Source organism: Syngnathus leptorhynchus, chromosome 3 (assembly GCF_054491065.1).
Source record: "Syngnathus leptorhynchus isolate UIUO chromosome 3, UIUO_Slep, whole genome shotgun sequence".
NCBI lineage: Eukaryota > Metazoa > Chordata > Actinopteri > Syngnathiformes > Syngnathidae > Syngnathus > Syngnathus leptorhynchus.
This window is the reverse complement of record NC_141197.1, coordinates 7,483,192-7,496,704: the sequence shown is the minus strand read 5'-3', so window position 1 is coordinate 7,496,704 and position 13,513 is coordinate 7,483,192. Positions and strand designations below refer to the sequence as shown.

The window sequence follows — 13,513 nt, the reverse complement described above, 5'->3', positions numbered from 1 at the left end:
ATGCTGTGTGGTGACATTAGTGGTACAAAACACATGGAAATGTAAAGAACACACAACATTATAAAACGAAGAATGTAAACACTGTCTGTCTCACACATGCCACCACGAGATTCAATGGGTTACATTCAATAAAGTCATGCAAGTTGTGCACTGCTTTCTGTTTTGGTGATAATGTGTTACTTTACCGAGATTAAGCTTAGTGCAACCATTTCCATTGGTTCGTTTGGTCAATGAACATTTATATACATCCCCTGTCTGGTAAACACCGTTCATTTCATATGGTGCTCCAACTAATAACCTGCAAAAACAAACAAAAAAGGTCAACATTAGTTTTATTTTTTAATACATTATACAATTGTTGCACTCTATAGAGCTTTTATTCAACTCTTCAGGAATTAGATTGATAGATGGCTGTATTTTGTTACTTTGTTACTTTTTTTTTCAAACTTTAGAATTGTCCAAATTGCTCATAGTTTCAATAGTTTTTGCATAACTTGCTATTCTCTAACATGCAACAGGAAAAAACATTCACAACAGATGTCTGAGTCATTCATAGACCAATAAAGTACATTAGGAATTTATTTAACATGCAGGTTCAATTACAAATGCTTAACAGTCCTCTTCATCACGGTGTTCCCATTTTGTCATCGAAACACATAAGAGCTGGTCAACAGTACCTCACCATTGCGTGGCTTAAAACACGATGTTCTCAGAGAGAAGTGGCCAATAATATAGATATCTTTTTAAATTCATGTATTTATTTATTTATTTATTTATTTATTTATTTATTTTTGTTAACAATGAGGTGCCAAAAAGAAAACATTTTCAGTATCTGCTATGATCAAAATTCAGCTCTGCGTTTTTTTGCAGAATATTTATTTTGAGCTACCAAATACAATACCACAAGTAAAAAACCTAATTTGCTTACTGACACACTTTGTACAAGAACAAAACATTTTTTTGTCTTCTTAGTCAGAAATCTCGGGGACCACTGTTTGAACTGTGATTGGAAGCAGCATGTGTGTAAGCAGACATTTCGGCTACAAACACAACAGTTTTTTACCAATCTCCTGTTGCAAAATAAACATCACGTTTAATGTGGGGTTTTGATGCAATAAACAGGAAACTCATTATGAAGTCTAAGTAAGAGTAAAATAAGCACAACTAATGAGTTACACACAGAGCCAATGATGTTTCAATAGTACAAGAAAGCACAAAACATATTCGTCCACTCGTGCATGCTGAGACGGTTCACTTAAAAACGTACGTTACGAAAGGCAGCTTTTCTACAAAGAAAACAACATTGCTCAACTTGAAAAATGTGTAAAAAGCATTGTTCGTAAATTGAGGTAGCATTGCATTGGTCCTATTTACCTCAATGTAAATTCTGTGAGCACTTGCACGTAACGGAATCTTCCGGTATGCTTAAACATGCCAAATGTCTGATAAGCATGCAAGCCCTGCAAGGAATGTATCGGATTTAGTGTCCTCACACTGTGCAATGTATAACAACATGGGGCAGTGCATTCTCATGCTGCACAAAAATGATATGACTTAATGTAAGTGTTGTGTTTTAATCAAAAGGTAATTGATCCAATGACATTTATGTCATATTTTATGGGAAGGTATAAACATGTTTCTATGCTGCTTTACCGACAGCTACAAGTAAAGCTAGAATAATTTCACAGTAATAAACTCAATCTAGATTTTATGAGCTACTACCAGTTATTTCTGACATGCGAAATGAGCAACTGAGCAAAGGTTAAAGGTCAAATTCCCAACTGGGTGCCCGAAAACAAAAGTAGAAAACCAAACATTGGCATGTGCTGAGGTGTATGTTACGAGGAAGCCTTCTCCATATAGCTCATCACTTTTTAAAATTGAGTACTTTGCTGTCAGATATTTTGGCTTGGCGCCAAATATGATAAAAAGGGAGCTGCTTATTCAAGGTTTGAATGTGCGCAAAAATCCAATGCAGCATGGCTGTGGAATGACGCTGGATGAAAATGCAAGCTGCAACTATTTGCAAGAATAACAAGGGGACGTCTTTTCTCCCAGAGTTCCACCACCATCTACTGCACATTGGTGCAAAGGTCATCAAAGGTTATCACCTTTCCATCAGACCATTTCTCTGTATTTTTGACTCATCGTTGTTCATCTCACTGCGAATATGTTGTCTGTATGAGAGCTTGGGAAATGTCTCAAGTGCTGAGGCTAATGGAGAAGGGGACAGTTGTTTGACTTGCTGACAGTCTGTGGTCTGTTGGTCAGGATGTCCAAAATCCAGTTCCCCAGTGATGGACGCAGCCCAAGAATGTTCAGCTTTTGCACCAGGTTCTACGGCCTGATGGTGTTGAAGCCAGGGGAGAAATCCAGCAAGAGCAGGCGTACTAAGAATTTCCTGCTTTACCTTGACGCTCTGACTTGGGCGGTTTCCTCATTAGTTTATTGGCTCAGGATGACAATGTGAAAAGGACGAGTTGGGGATGATGGGAGGGCTCTTTATGCACCGCTTATGGTTATCCACCTGCATTGGTATGATTCTTAAAATGCCTTGTGGGGAGCTAACGTTATCATGGAGCTCCCGTAGCACCTTGCGAGCATTTGCATATGATCTGTCTCGGAGCTATGTAAATAAACAGTGACATAAATAGCACTCACTCACTCACTCACTCACTCACTCACTCACTCACTCACTCACTCACTCACTCACTCACTCACTCACTCACTCACTCTAGAAACCTCTCAACATTTTGTCAGTCAAGCTTTGAGGTTTGAGGTTGATTTTATTGGCAGCTGAAGCCTCCTGCATACAATACTCTATTTCATTTCAATATACACAAAAGTAAAGGCCATGATGAGCCAGAGCTGCCTGAGGTCAAAAGAAGATTAATAATATGAAAAACAGTCAGATAAATCAACATTGGACAGTGCAAGAAGTATGTTTTTGTCCCCATAAATACTTTTGGCATTATTCTACCATTTAGCAGATTGCTATAAAATCCATATTTTATTGTATTGTGCATTCTTAATATTGCTGAAAGGTTGTACTCTGCTGTTGCTGTTATGACTGAACACTTCTCAATGATTAAGTACAATAATTACAGGTTTTAAACATATGCACAATATTCATGTTTGCACTCCAGATGCTGATTAAAAGTTAACTTTTTTTCATAGTTAATGAGTTCATGAATAAGTGGCTCAACTGAACCTCAGTTTCTATTAAATCTCAATCATCAATCATATTTTGGGGCAATTATTCAAGTCCAACTTTGTGGCATTAGTTTGGGGAAGTCCCTTGTTGTTTCCAACACGACCCAACAGTTTACCAGCCCACAAAATGCAAGAGAGTTTGGTGAGGAGTGACAAGATTTGACCAAACAGAACCACAGCCTCAACTACAACAAAATGTTCTTCTGCATTCATCAACAAAAAGCTTTCAAAAAAGCAGACAATGTCTGTTTTTTTCACTTCCTGTTTTGGAAAGGCATTTTTTTGAACATCCTTTATCCAAGGGTAAAATCAACAATCAACATTTCATTATGCTGTTCCTCTTTTGTTTTAACCAAGTAAGTCACTCCTAAAATGCTTCATTACACAATAAATCATTTCCACACAAAATCAACCAAATTCTTCATGCCAGTAATTCACTATTATGCTTTACTTCCTCTCAGTGTGATGATGATTTCAGGATAAGTTCATCAATACTGTCATTCATGTAATATTGTGCACTGGCTGCCAATACTTACTCACTTGCCCTGACCGGACAAAGTGTGGCATAGGAGGGTTCGATCTGATGTCAGTGATACATCCATCCATTCATTTTCCATACCGCTCGTCCCCACGTGGGACACCCTGAACCGGTTGCCAGCCAATCAGAGGGCACATAGAGACGAACAACTATCTGTACTCACACTTATGGGTACTCAATCAGCCTACCATGCATTTTTTTGGGATGTGGGAGGAAACCAGAGTGCCCGGAGAAATCCCACGCAGGCACAGGGAGAACATGCAAACTTAAAGGGCTGGAGGTGGAATGGAACCCGCACCCTCTGAACTATGAGGCGGATATGCTAACCAGTGCCCCTCCGTGCCGCCGTCAGTGAGATATAAATTCACAAAAGATATACACTGGGTCAGTGAGAACAAAAGATATTTAATATATCCGCAGTAATACAAATTATCCTTCTATTTGTAAAGCCGGGTTGTCACTGGGGTAATAAATAGTAAGATGCGGATCCATAAAAATCTATTAACAGAACTAATGTGTTTCACACACACACACACACACACACACACACACACACACACACACACACACACACACTTACACACACACACTTCTTTTTGGACACAGTTTGCGAATGCCAGAAACTAATTTTGGCCATCCCACTGCGCCAATTGGCTAACTGATGTGCGTGTGTGTGAGTCAGGAGCATGCTTCCTGAGGTAATATGATGATTGTGAGGTATCCAAGACAAATTCACTGGGGAAAGGGCAAAAATTAGTACAGTCAAGTGATACACAAAATCTAAACACCAGACATAAAGTCAAGTCTCCTTTCGTATTGTTTGAAAATGAATGATAGACTCGATCAGGATCTCAGAAGGCAAATGTTTCAAAGGATGAGTAGCTTACCATTTTTCTCCGCCAGACGACACGTGTTGCTGAACAGTGTATCCAAACTGTGCTTGCTTTGGACCTTTGATGATCCGGTGTTTTGTTGTGTCAATATTAAAGCAGTAATGGCATCCTAGAATAAGACAAAAAGAAAATGCTTCACTTTCAGTAACCACACACAAAAATGATCAAATCAAGATGGAAAGTTATTCAACTGTTATGAAATCAATATGTTCATTCTTCAGACACTTCATGATGATTCAACCGAAAAGCAATATAACCATCCACTTAAAATCTTAAATCTAGATATTGAATAGTTCAGTAGTCACTTTTTCAATCAGTACACAGTTTTCAACCCACACTGTCTGACAGTTTGTCTGTCTGTCTGTCTGTCGGAATTCATATTGCAGTGTTTTCAGAAATGTTCCTGTTCAGCCACAAAAACTTTATGCGCGATGTCAGCATACCTTAAAAGACTTAACTTGAGATCAGTTTGGCTCGCAAAGGATTCACTTTGTATCCTTTGTTTGTTTCTGTGACATTTGGGGCATTTTTCAGCACTGATTCCAAAAGGACCACTTTATCCAGTGTGGCTATAAACAAACGTTCTGTGGCTCTTTATTATACCATCACACGAGTCTGTGCTTTTGAGGGCATCTGTAAGTATATGAGAATATTTCTTTGCTATGCCAACAAAAGATGATGTTATGTTTAGTAACCAAACTGATGACTGAGCAGGATAAAGATAAGAAGAATGAAGATGAGCTGTGGATGAACAAAGGCTGCGACAGAACAGATGGTGCTCAAGCTTGAGGCTTCATTGTATGTTTTAGCAGTTTGGCAAGTAAGTGTTGAGTTAATCTAACCAGTGTTGGTTGAGTAACTTAGAAACTCTACTACATTACAAATTATTATAGTTAGTTACACTTTAAAGAAATCAGATTCCTTACAATATTACACTAGCTGTAGATTGAGTAACTCATATTCACATTTAAGTTACTTTGTATTTTTTTAAATCTGGTTTTAATTTATTTCATTATTTTGACACTTGAAAAGTAAGGTGCAAAATTTGCAAACATACTGTAAATTGTAAAGTTAACTGTCTAGTGTGGGCTATAATGTTGTTTGAGAGATGGCCACCTTTCATCAATATTTGTATCAATAACAAGATTTAAAAGGTGACATATGCAAAATACACCTTTTTACCTTTTCTATATTTTATTGTGCACTTGGAGACCCCAGGATTGTTTACTCGAATCCCTCCATGTGCAGCAGAAATAATTTTATATCCGTTTGGGGGTATTTCTACAAATATGACCGACCAGAGTGAAGGCACGCCTTGCGATCTGGAGGGCAAGTAAGGCAAAATACTGTGATATCATTGTTTGACAATTCAGCGATGTGAAGGCATTGAAGCCTGAATAGAGAACAGTCCTAGGATGGAAAAAAATCAGAACTGTACTTATACATAAAATACAGCGTACTCTGACATATAGTGTGCTTAATGGCTTTATAATTACATGTTGTACTGTGCAAACTGGAACGAGTGGGACTCATCATTTCCTTAGCACACATTCACACAATTGTTTCCATATTATCCTCCAATGCTCTTTGCAGTGCTGCAGTAATGTCAATGATGTGCTCAGTTTCAGCCATCGCTGTTTCAAAACACAAGCAAAGAAAAAGCGTAGAAACCTCAAAAGCATTTTGGTTTTACTGATGTGATTGCAGATCATGGCAAACATGTTATCCCCATTGTGTTCAAACTGTCACTGACATCAGCTGACAGCTATGCGGGTGGTAGAAAAAAACAGTGAGCCCGTTTTCCATCAAAAAAGCAAGACACAAGATAAAACACGCTTTTAAGATTTGACATGAAGCACACACAAGAGCCATGGAGACATTTGCATCTGAGGACTGGTGCACATTTTGAACAATTGAGATTTTACATTGGTCTGTGAAGATGTACAAAAATAACCAGCAACCACTCACTCTGTGCTGCTCTCAGTCCAGCTCTCTCCACTCATCTGTCATCGACTTACATCAGCTGATAGTCTTTTCTCCATTTTCCAGAAACTTTCCGTCTCCAGTGCTGATAAAAAGTCAAGGACCCGACTGACTTTTACAATTAAAAAGACAATAAATCAAATTCCCCGGACACTGTTTCCTGCACAGAGTCAAACTACAGAACAACAATGCACTTTATATTGTATAAAATTATTTCCGATGAAGCTGTGAATATTATTGCTTCGTCCTAACATTTTCTCATTGTTTTGTAGCATAGTTGAGTTGAAAACACAAAAGCGTCTCATCTGGCCTAACCACTACAAACTGTGACTTGTTACATCTCAGCAGTTCTTGTCCACACACTGTGAGGCTTATTCAATCACTCACCCACATGCTAAACATCCTCTTAGATCTCTCTCCCCATATGTGAGGACACAGGGTCAAGTCAAGTCAAGTGTGTCTTTTTTCCCCGCTAGGGGATCTTTAAGTTGAATGCAAACAAGGGGAAAGGTTGAAAATGTGCAAGTCAAATTAGGCTACAGAACAAGAGGAACAGTTGAGACAAGGATATTTTTGTATTCGTGCAGCCAATTATTCCTAAATGGACACATATTTGTGTGTATGTTGGATATGGATTGATTTTGCTCTGAAGTCACTATCATAGAATGAGGGTCAAGCAATGTTACAGCAGACAGCTGATTGACTAAGCCCAAGTGTGTGATTTTTTTTTTTTTTGGTTTAATATCATGTTATATTTAAGGGAAAGCAGTTCTGCAATTGTGAAATAAATATATTTAAATCATACAACACTCGCTTTTGTGTATTAGGTATGAATTGCAACTAAATTCCTGTTTGTGTTGGCTTGCTGTCCAAGGACACATTGCATTTTGACCCTTGTTTGGTATTTGAATTGCAATGAGCATTGGGCTTTGGATATGTGATATGATCAGGTAAAAGATATTCTAGAGGGAAAAAAATGATCATTGAGCTATTCCATCGAAGTGACAATAAACATGTTTGAAAATGGCAGCTCATACGGCATAATCCTGTTTAACATGATCGTGTGAAAGGACTCCTAGTATCTGCTGTTTCTCATCTGGAACGCTGTGCAGCTGTGCAACAGTTTTTAAGGATCGCTACATGTGAACAGATGTTTGACACAATGTGCATTCCTTAGATAGAGAAGATTTAGGCATGTTTGTATTACAAACAAACAGAAAACCAAACATCTATTTCCCTGGTACCTTTGAAAGTGTTTGGAAAGCTGCGCCGAGTCAAAAGAAGCGTCAATGTTTGTCAATCAAGTTAGTCATGGCTGTCACACACAGCGTCGGTTCAGTTTGCTTGGTTTAAAAAAAAAAAAAAAAAACGGAACTAAATAAATCTCAACTCAAATAAATAGGCGCAATTATCTCACAGGCACCACTCTGATCTCTTCTTGTAAATATTGACACATTCTCCACACGCTCATTTCCTGTTGCATGAATGCTTTCCATGTTAAACCGATGTTTGATTTCACTGCTAAACATTAGTTGATGTTTATTGAGGAACAATAAATGTTTGGAAAAACTCAGATGAAATTGCACGTGGGAAAATAATGGATGCAAATTCAGGCATTTTAAAAGTTTACTCTTCAATCCATTTTAAGTCATAACGGCTCTTAGGATTCTTTTCCTTTTAGTTAGTAAGACCAGAAGTCCAGTGAGTACTTCATGTACAGAGACAGGAATTTCCAGAGGAACTATAATGTGCTACCAGGAACTAAGTGAAAGCTAAGCCATGGACAGGAAAAAGTAAGCGCATGTGAAAATATGAGAATGGATGAGGATTCCAGTTTCCATTTCAAGCTGCTCAAGTGGCAGTGCGATTTAATATTCCAAGAAATATCAGGATGTGTTAAATGCAAGGTCAGGGTCTTGCTGGATTTCCTGTGTACCCGCTTCCATGCCCAAACAAATAAACCTAAAGCCGGTGGCTGTCGGTGTGACCCGTATTAGCTTGACGTTGCATTTGGCCCCAAATCAAGCCGTAGGAGCTCGACCACAGATCCAATGACGCATAACAGCCGTTGGAGTTCATCATGTTAGCCACTTACATCAGACATGCCCAAGTGTGTTGCATGCAATTATGGTTGAACATTAAGTATAAGGTTCACAGCTTTTTCTTTTGTTATGGAGATGTTTGCTTCCCGTCCTGGGATGTCGATGTGGGTGTGCATACTCCTGACATCAGGCTAAAAGACAATAAGATTCTCTGTGTTAACCGAATTTCAAAGTCTCAAGGCTGCATTGTTTTTCCATTGAGCCACTGTGGGTTTTCTATTTCAATGTTTTTTTCTGGGATAAAAAAACAGCGGACAATACTTTGTATTGTAAACATTTTGGCATCTTACATTACTATTAATCTACGCCAACGTAAATAGTGTGAGAAATGGCGTATCTGAAACCAGATGTTCCTGACACACAACAGCCAACTGTGCTCTCCTTAACAGGCTATTAACCTCATGAACCAGAAAAAGACTCTCCAGCCATTTCACCCGAGTTTCTACCATAACACATCCTCAAATACAAATGAAAGAATAGATCAGATGGAATTTGCCATCACCACCGTCACAACACAAGGACTATGAACACCCCGAACACATAGCAGTTAGTTATGATCAGGGATTGTCCTGCAAAAACAGGAACATATAACACCGGTAAACAGCAAATTTGAATTAATTGAATTGAATTGCTTCATGTGTCACTTTATGTATTTGTTACACTGTTAAAAATGTTTTTACTTTTTTTCAAGCACATTAGGTTTTGGAGAAATGTACATTTTCTTTGTTTTTAAGTTTGACTTTGAAAAGCCTGCTCAATACAGATTTTACCATGCGTTGTAATTTACAGTATAGCCACGTCATTTCAGAAAAAAAGATTTGACTAGAAAAGACGCTGACTGAGAAGTTAGATGTTTACAGGTAGAGTGGCTTTGCTAAACAGAATAAGGGCTAAGAAAAAAACAAGGGGAGGCAACTCAAAAGAGTGCAAGTGGACTGAAGTCCCATAAAAAGGGTCTATGACCTTCAGAAGGGAAACAGTTATCTGAGCCTGAGAACTTGTCTCCTCCCTCAGATGATACAGCATGTTCTCACTTGATGTGATCGAATCATCTGACCCTAAACCCCAGAATACACAAACAGCGAACGACATCTGAATCGCTGTCATTTGATGAATATGTCTGACAAAACAGCTGTCCTCCCACCATAGCCAGCAATCTCTCCCTTTCACAGATGAGGAAGTTCAGATGAGAGAGAGAGAGAGAGAGAGAGAGAGAGAGAGAGAGAGAGAGAGAGAGAGAGAGAGGGGGGGGGGGGGAGGGAGGGAGGGAGGTAGGTAGGTAGGTAGGTAGGTAGGTAGGTAGGTAGGTAGGTAGGTAGGTAGGTAGGTAGGTAGGTAGGTAGGTAGGTAGGTAGGTAGGTAGGTAGGTAGGTAGGTAGGTAGGTAGGAGAAAAACCACTCATACTCACAACCAACCACGGCCACTGACAATACGAGCATTCAATCAGACGGCCATGCATGTTTTTTAAACATGGGAGAAAACCGGAGTACCCAGAAAAACCCCACAAAGGCACGGAGAGAACATGCAAACTCCACAGTGGAAGGCCGGAGCCAACCGGATTCCGCTCACAAAGCAAGACATCTCAAAGAACATAGGGAAAAAGAACCTGCAAACAGCAATGACAAGTATTTGAACATAGCAGAGTGTATGTAGAAACATTTTCTAAGTGATTTGATGCACCAAAATCAGAACAGCCACATGCCACCTCAAGTTGCAGGGACAGCTGTTCTGAAAAAGCGGGCATGTTTTTAGTCTGCAGGGGCGGTGTGACATCACAAGGTGAAGACCCGGTCGTTTTATTGGATTGTGTGAGGCTGGTTCTGAGACAGGAGCTGGAATCCAACACGATGAGCGAAAGAAGGAAACCACCCATATTCAAGTGGCAGATTGGCATTTTAATATGACTAAAAGCTCCAAATAGCCATTTTAGCACGTCATGGGTCCTCTAAACACTAATCGTCGTACAGATGCAGACGTTAGTTGTGTTCTAAAGAAACAATATGATTGGACAGCTCTCACACAGTCTGTCTCTCTTGCTACGTCTAGATGTGACTGCCACAGTGATTTCACTGGTAATTGACCGCAGTTCTGGCTGAGAACACTGTCCCTGGAAACTTGACTGTGAGAAGAAAAGCATCAACTTTCCTTTTGAAGCAGACACGTCTGCTTCCAATGAGACACAGGGTACCTCTGTTGACGTGAAACAGTCGAGTACGCAATAGTCTCTTGACTTGATCTCCCGCACCCATGACACAAGGTCAAAAGGCCAGGAAAGGATGCTATTCACATTAACAGCTATTTGTTCAGGGGTGATATTCAAGAGTATTCTTAAAATACAACAAAGACCAAGATTCACTTTTGGTTAAACGTCACTTTAAAAAGTTATTCCATTTATTTTCACATCAACTTCTCAGCCATAACAATATTAATGTTACCATATGTGGTATGGGTCCACCAAACCCCCAAATTATAGATTCAAATATATGAAATCAATAAATAAATAAAAAACAATGGCATACACATGCACATCTAACAAACTTTCACCCACCTAACAGCTGGCTGCAGATCCATAGCAGAAGTAAGTAGTAGTACTCCATATGTGGGCCGGAGCATGCATGCATGACTGCTGTGAGTGTGTGTGAGGTTGACCGAGGCAAAGAAATCCAGCGGAAAGCCCTGTTAAAGATCCTACTCTGATTGACTGCAACTTTTAGTTAAAGCACTGCCTATGTCTCAGAGAAGTAGGAGGGGACTGCAGCTGCAGCAGGAGGAGGAGGTCCACATCTGTAGACAACAGGCGGGAATAGTCATTCAATATTTTACTACAATGACCCATGTGAAGCTATGGAAAAACATGTGTTGTGAAAATGCAGCCTGCGCTAGATATTGCCAGTTATTTTCATTTGATGAGCAAAGAACAAAATGAATTGGATGAATGTTAAGAGTCATTGAAATCAGTGAATCCAAATCAGAATGAGCGGTCATCAACTACCAAGAATCTTAGTTGAGATTTATTGCCTCACAAAACTGAGCTGAGAAATATATATTGTTTTAAGATGTCCTAGCTGGCATTGAGTTTCAAGTCAAGGTCAGTCCCAAAGAGACGCTCAGAAAGCCGTATCTCCATTCTTCCGATCCAGAATTGTCATTTCGGATACCTGCAATTTCATTTTGTTCAAGAGAAATGGCATCACTTTTGCTATTCATGTGTACGGGCTTTGCTATTTCACCAACAAACTATGATTACTAATATCAGTCGTTAACTTTGCAGAAGGACAAACTAATTTGCTGAAATCCGTGCAGGAGTTTGAAGCACGCAAAGCATGTTTATAAGGAACTGCAAACAGATTTCCGCAGGTGTGTGATGTAAAGGTGGCAAGGGTGATCACAGTACCCATTACTTGTTCTATTTCCATCTTGTACTTTGCAACACTCATACTATCTGATCTTACACCATTTTTTATTTCGAAGTTAGTCTGCGTGGTGGTGAGACAGCTAGCACAGGTCTCCGGAGTGTAAACATTGACGTTTCGCAACTTGTATTAGACGTGAGGTGCATTGAAATGCAGTCAGACAACCTGAGAGAGAGAAAAAAAATGAATTCATTTTCTACAATCTATTCATACGTATATTTATTTGATTTGATGTCACTCACTGCTAAATCTACCTGGCAATAGTCGAACTAAGGTGACCTATTGTTTTCTACTAAAAGCACTGTTGAGGGTCAGTGATTTTGAGAATAGAGCACAGATTGCAAACATTTGTACGCAGAGTTGCTGAACTTTCCAAAGATTTGAGTGAATCAAGTAAAAATATCAGTACCTAAGCATTGCCACAGTCCTCTGGCTGACTCAAAGTATTCATCATGTTCCAACCACAACCTAATCAGAGTATTAACAGTGGAACACAAACTTGGTCTTTGTATGTTACCTCATCCCCTCGCAGTTAGACCATCCAGTCCTAACAGAATACATAATGATCCTACTTAGATAATATTGCACACTGTGTGTACATTAGTTTCCCTAAAATCCATTTGTGGTCATCGTATATATCGTCACGTCTTAAGGTTCATATATTTTCCCGCAAAGTTCTGGAGCAAAAAAGACTCCAGCTTCATAGAAACCCTGAATATAATTGTGTTCTGAGCAAATTCTTACTTATGTCTATTGCGAAGAAAGAAACACACACTCCACCCACGCCAAATCCTCTCGCTAAACTTTTCAACAATTAGGACTGTGAATAGGTGACACAAGTGCAATTACCCAACATAAGTAATAAGCCTGAGATACAAACATCTTTAGCTTATTGCCAGTTAAAAACCCTTCATAAAGTAAAACTGACATTGGCATTATACTCTTATACTCTAGAACACAGGTGTCAAACTCAAGGTCCGGGGGCCAAATACGGCCCGCCACATCATTTTATGTAGCCCGCGAAGACAAATTGTTCATCAAATTCGTGTGTCATTACTAGAATTGCAAATTGTCTTCGCTTTTAATATCTTTTTTTGTTAATATTCGACCAGTTTTTACTCGTCTGATTTGAAAACGAGTTATTGACGAGTTTGTTTTGTCGCTTTTACTGTATATAATATGAGGTGCTCATACATTTATTTGGGTTGACAGTCATAATGGCCCTCCGAAAGAAGCTATGACTACAATGCGGTCCGCGAAAAAAATGAGTTTGACACCCCTGCTCTAGAAAGTAAAACTGCACAGCACATGAAAACACCAGCTCTCATGTAAATTGGAGGGACGTTCAAGGGATTGCATGGGTTGTTTGC

At 39.2% G+C, this 13,513-nt stretch overlaps 1 protein-coding gene across 2 annotated transcripts in view; it reads right to left on the bottom strand.

Moving 5' to 3' along the window:
- Window positions 1–11,409, bottom strand: part of itga11a (integrin, alpha 11a) — a 35,916-nt gene extending 24,507 nt beyond the window's left edge. The window contains exons 1-3 of one of the 2 annotated variants that reach the window (XM_085907276.1): window positions 11,279–11,409; window positions 4,639–4,753; window positions 186–298 (exon numbers count right to left, since the gene is read on the bottom strand). In XM_085907276.1, the coding sequence (XP_085763402.1) occupies window positions 186–298; window positions 4,639–4,753; window positions 11,279–11,351 (301 nt within the window). In that variant the 5' untranslated portion in view covers window positions 11,352–11,409. Of the gene's footprint in view, window positions 1–185; window positions 299–4,638; window positions 4,754–6,612; window positions 6,677–11,278 lie in introns of those variants that run through there. The other variant, XM_085907277.1, reaches the window with a different exon arrangement.
- Window positions 11,410–13,513: the final 2,104 nt, after the last annotated feature.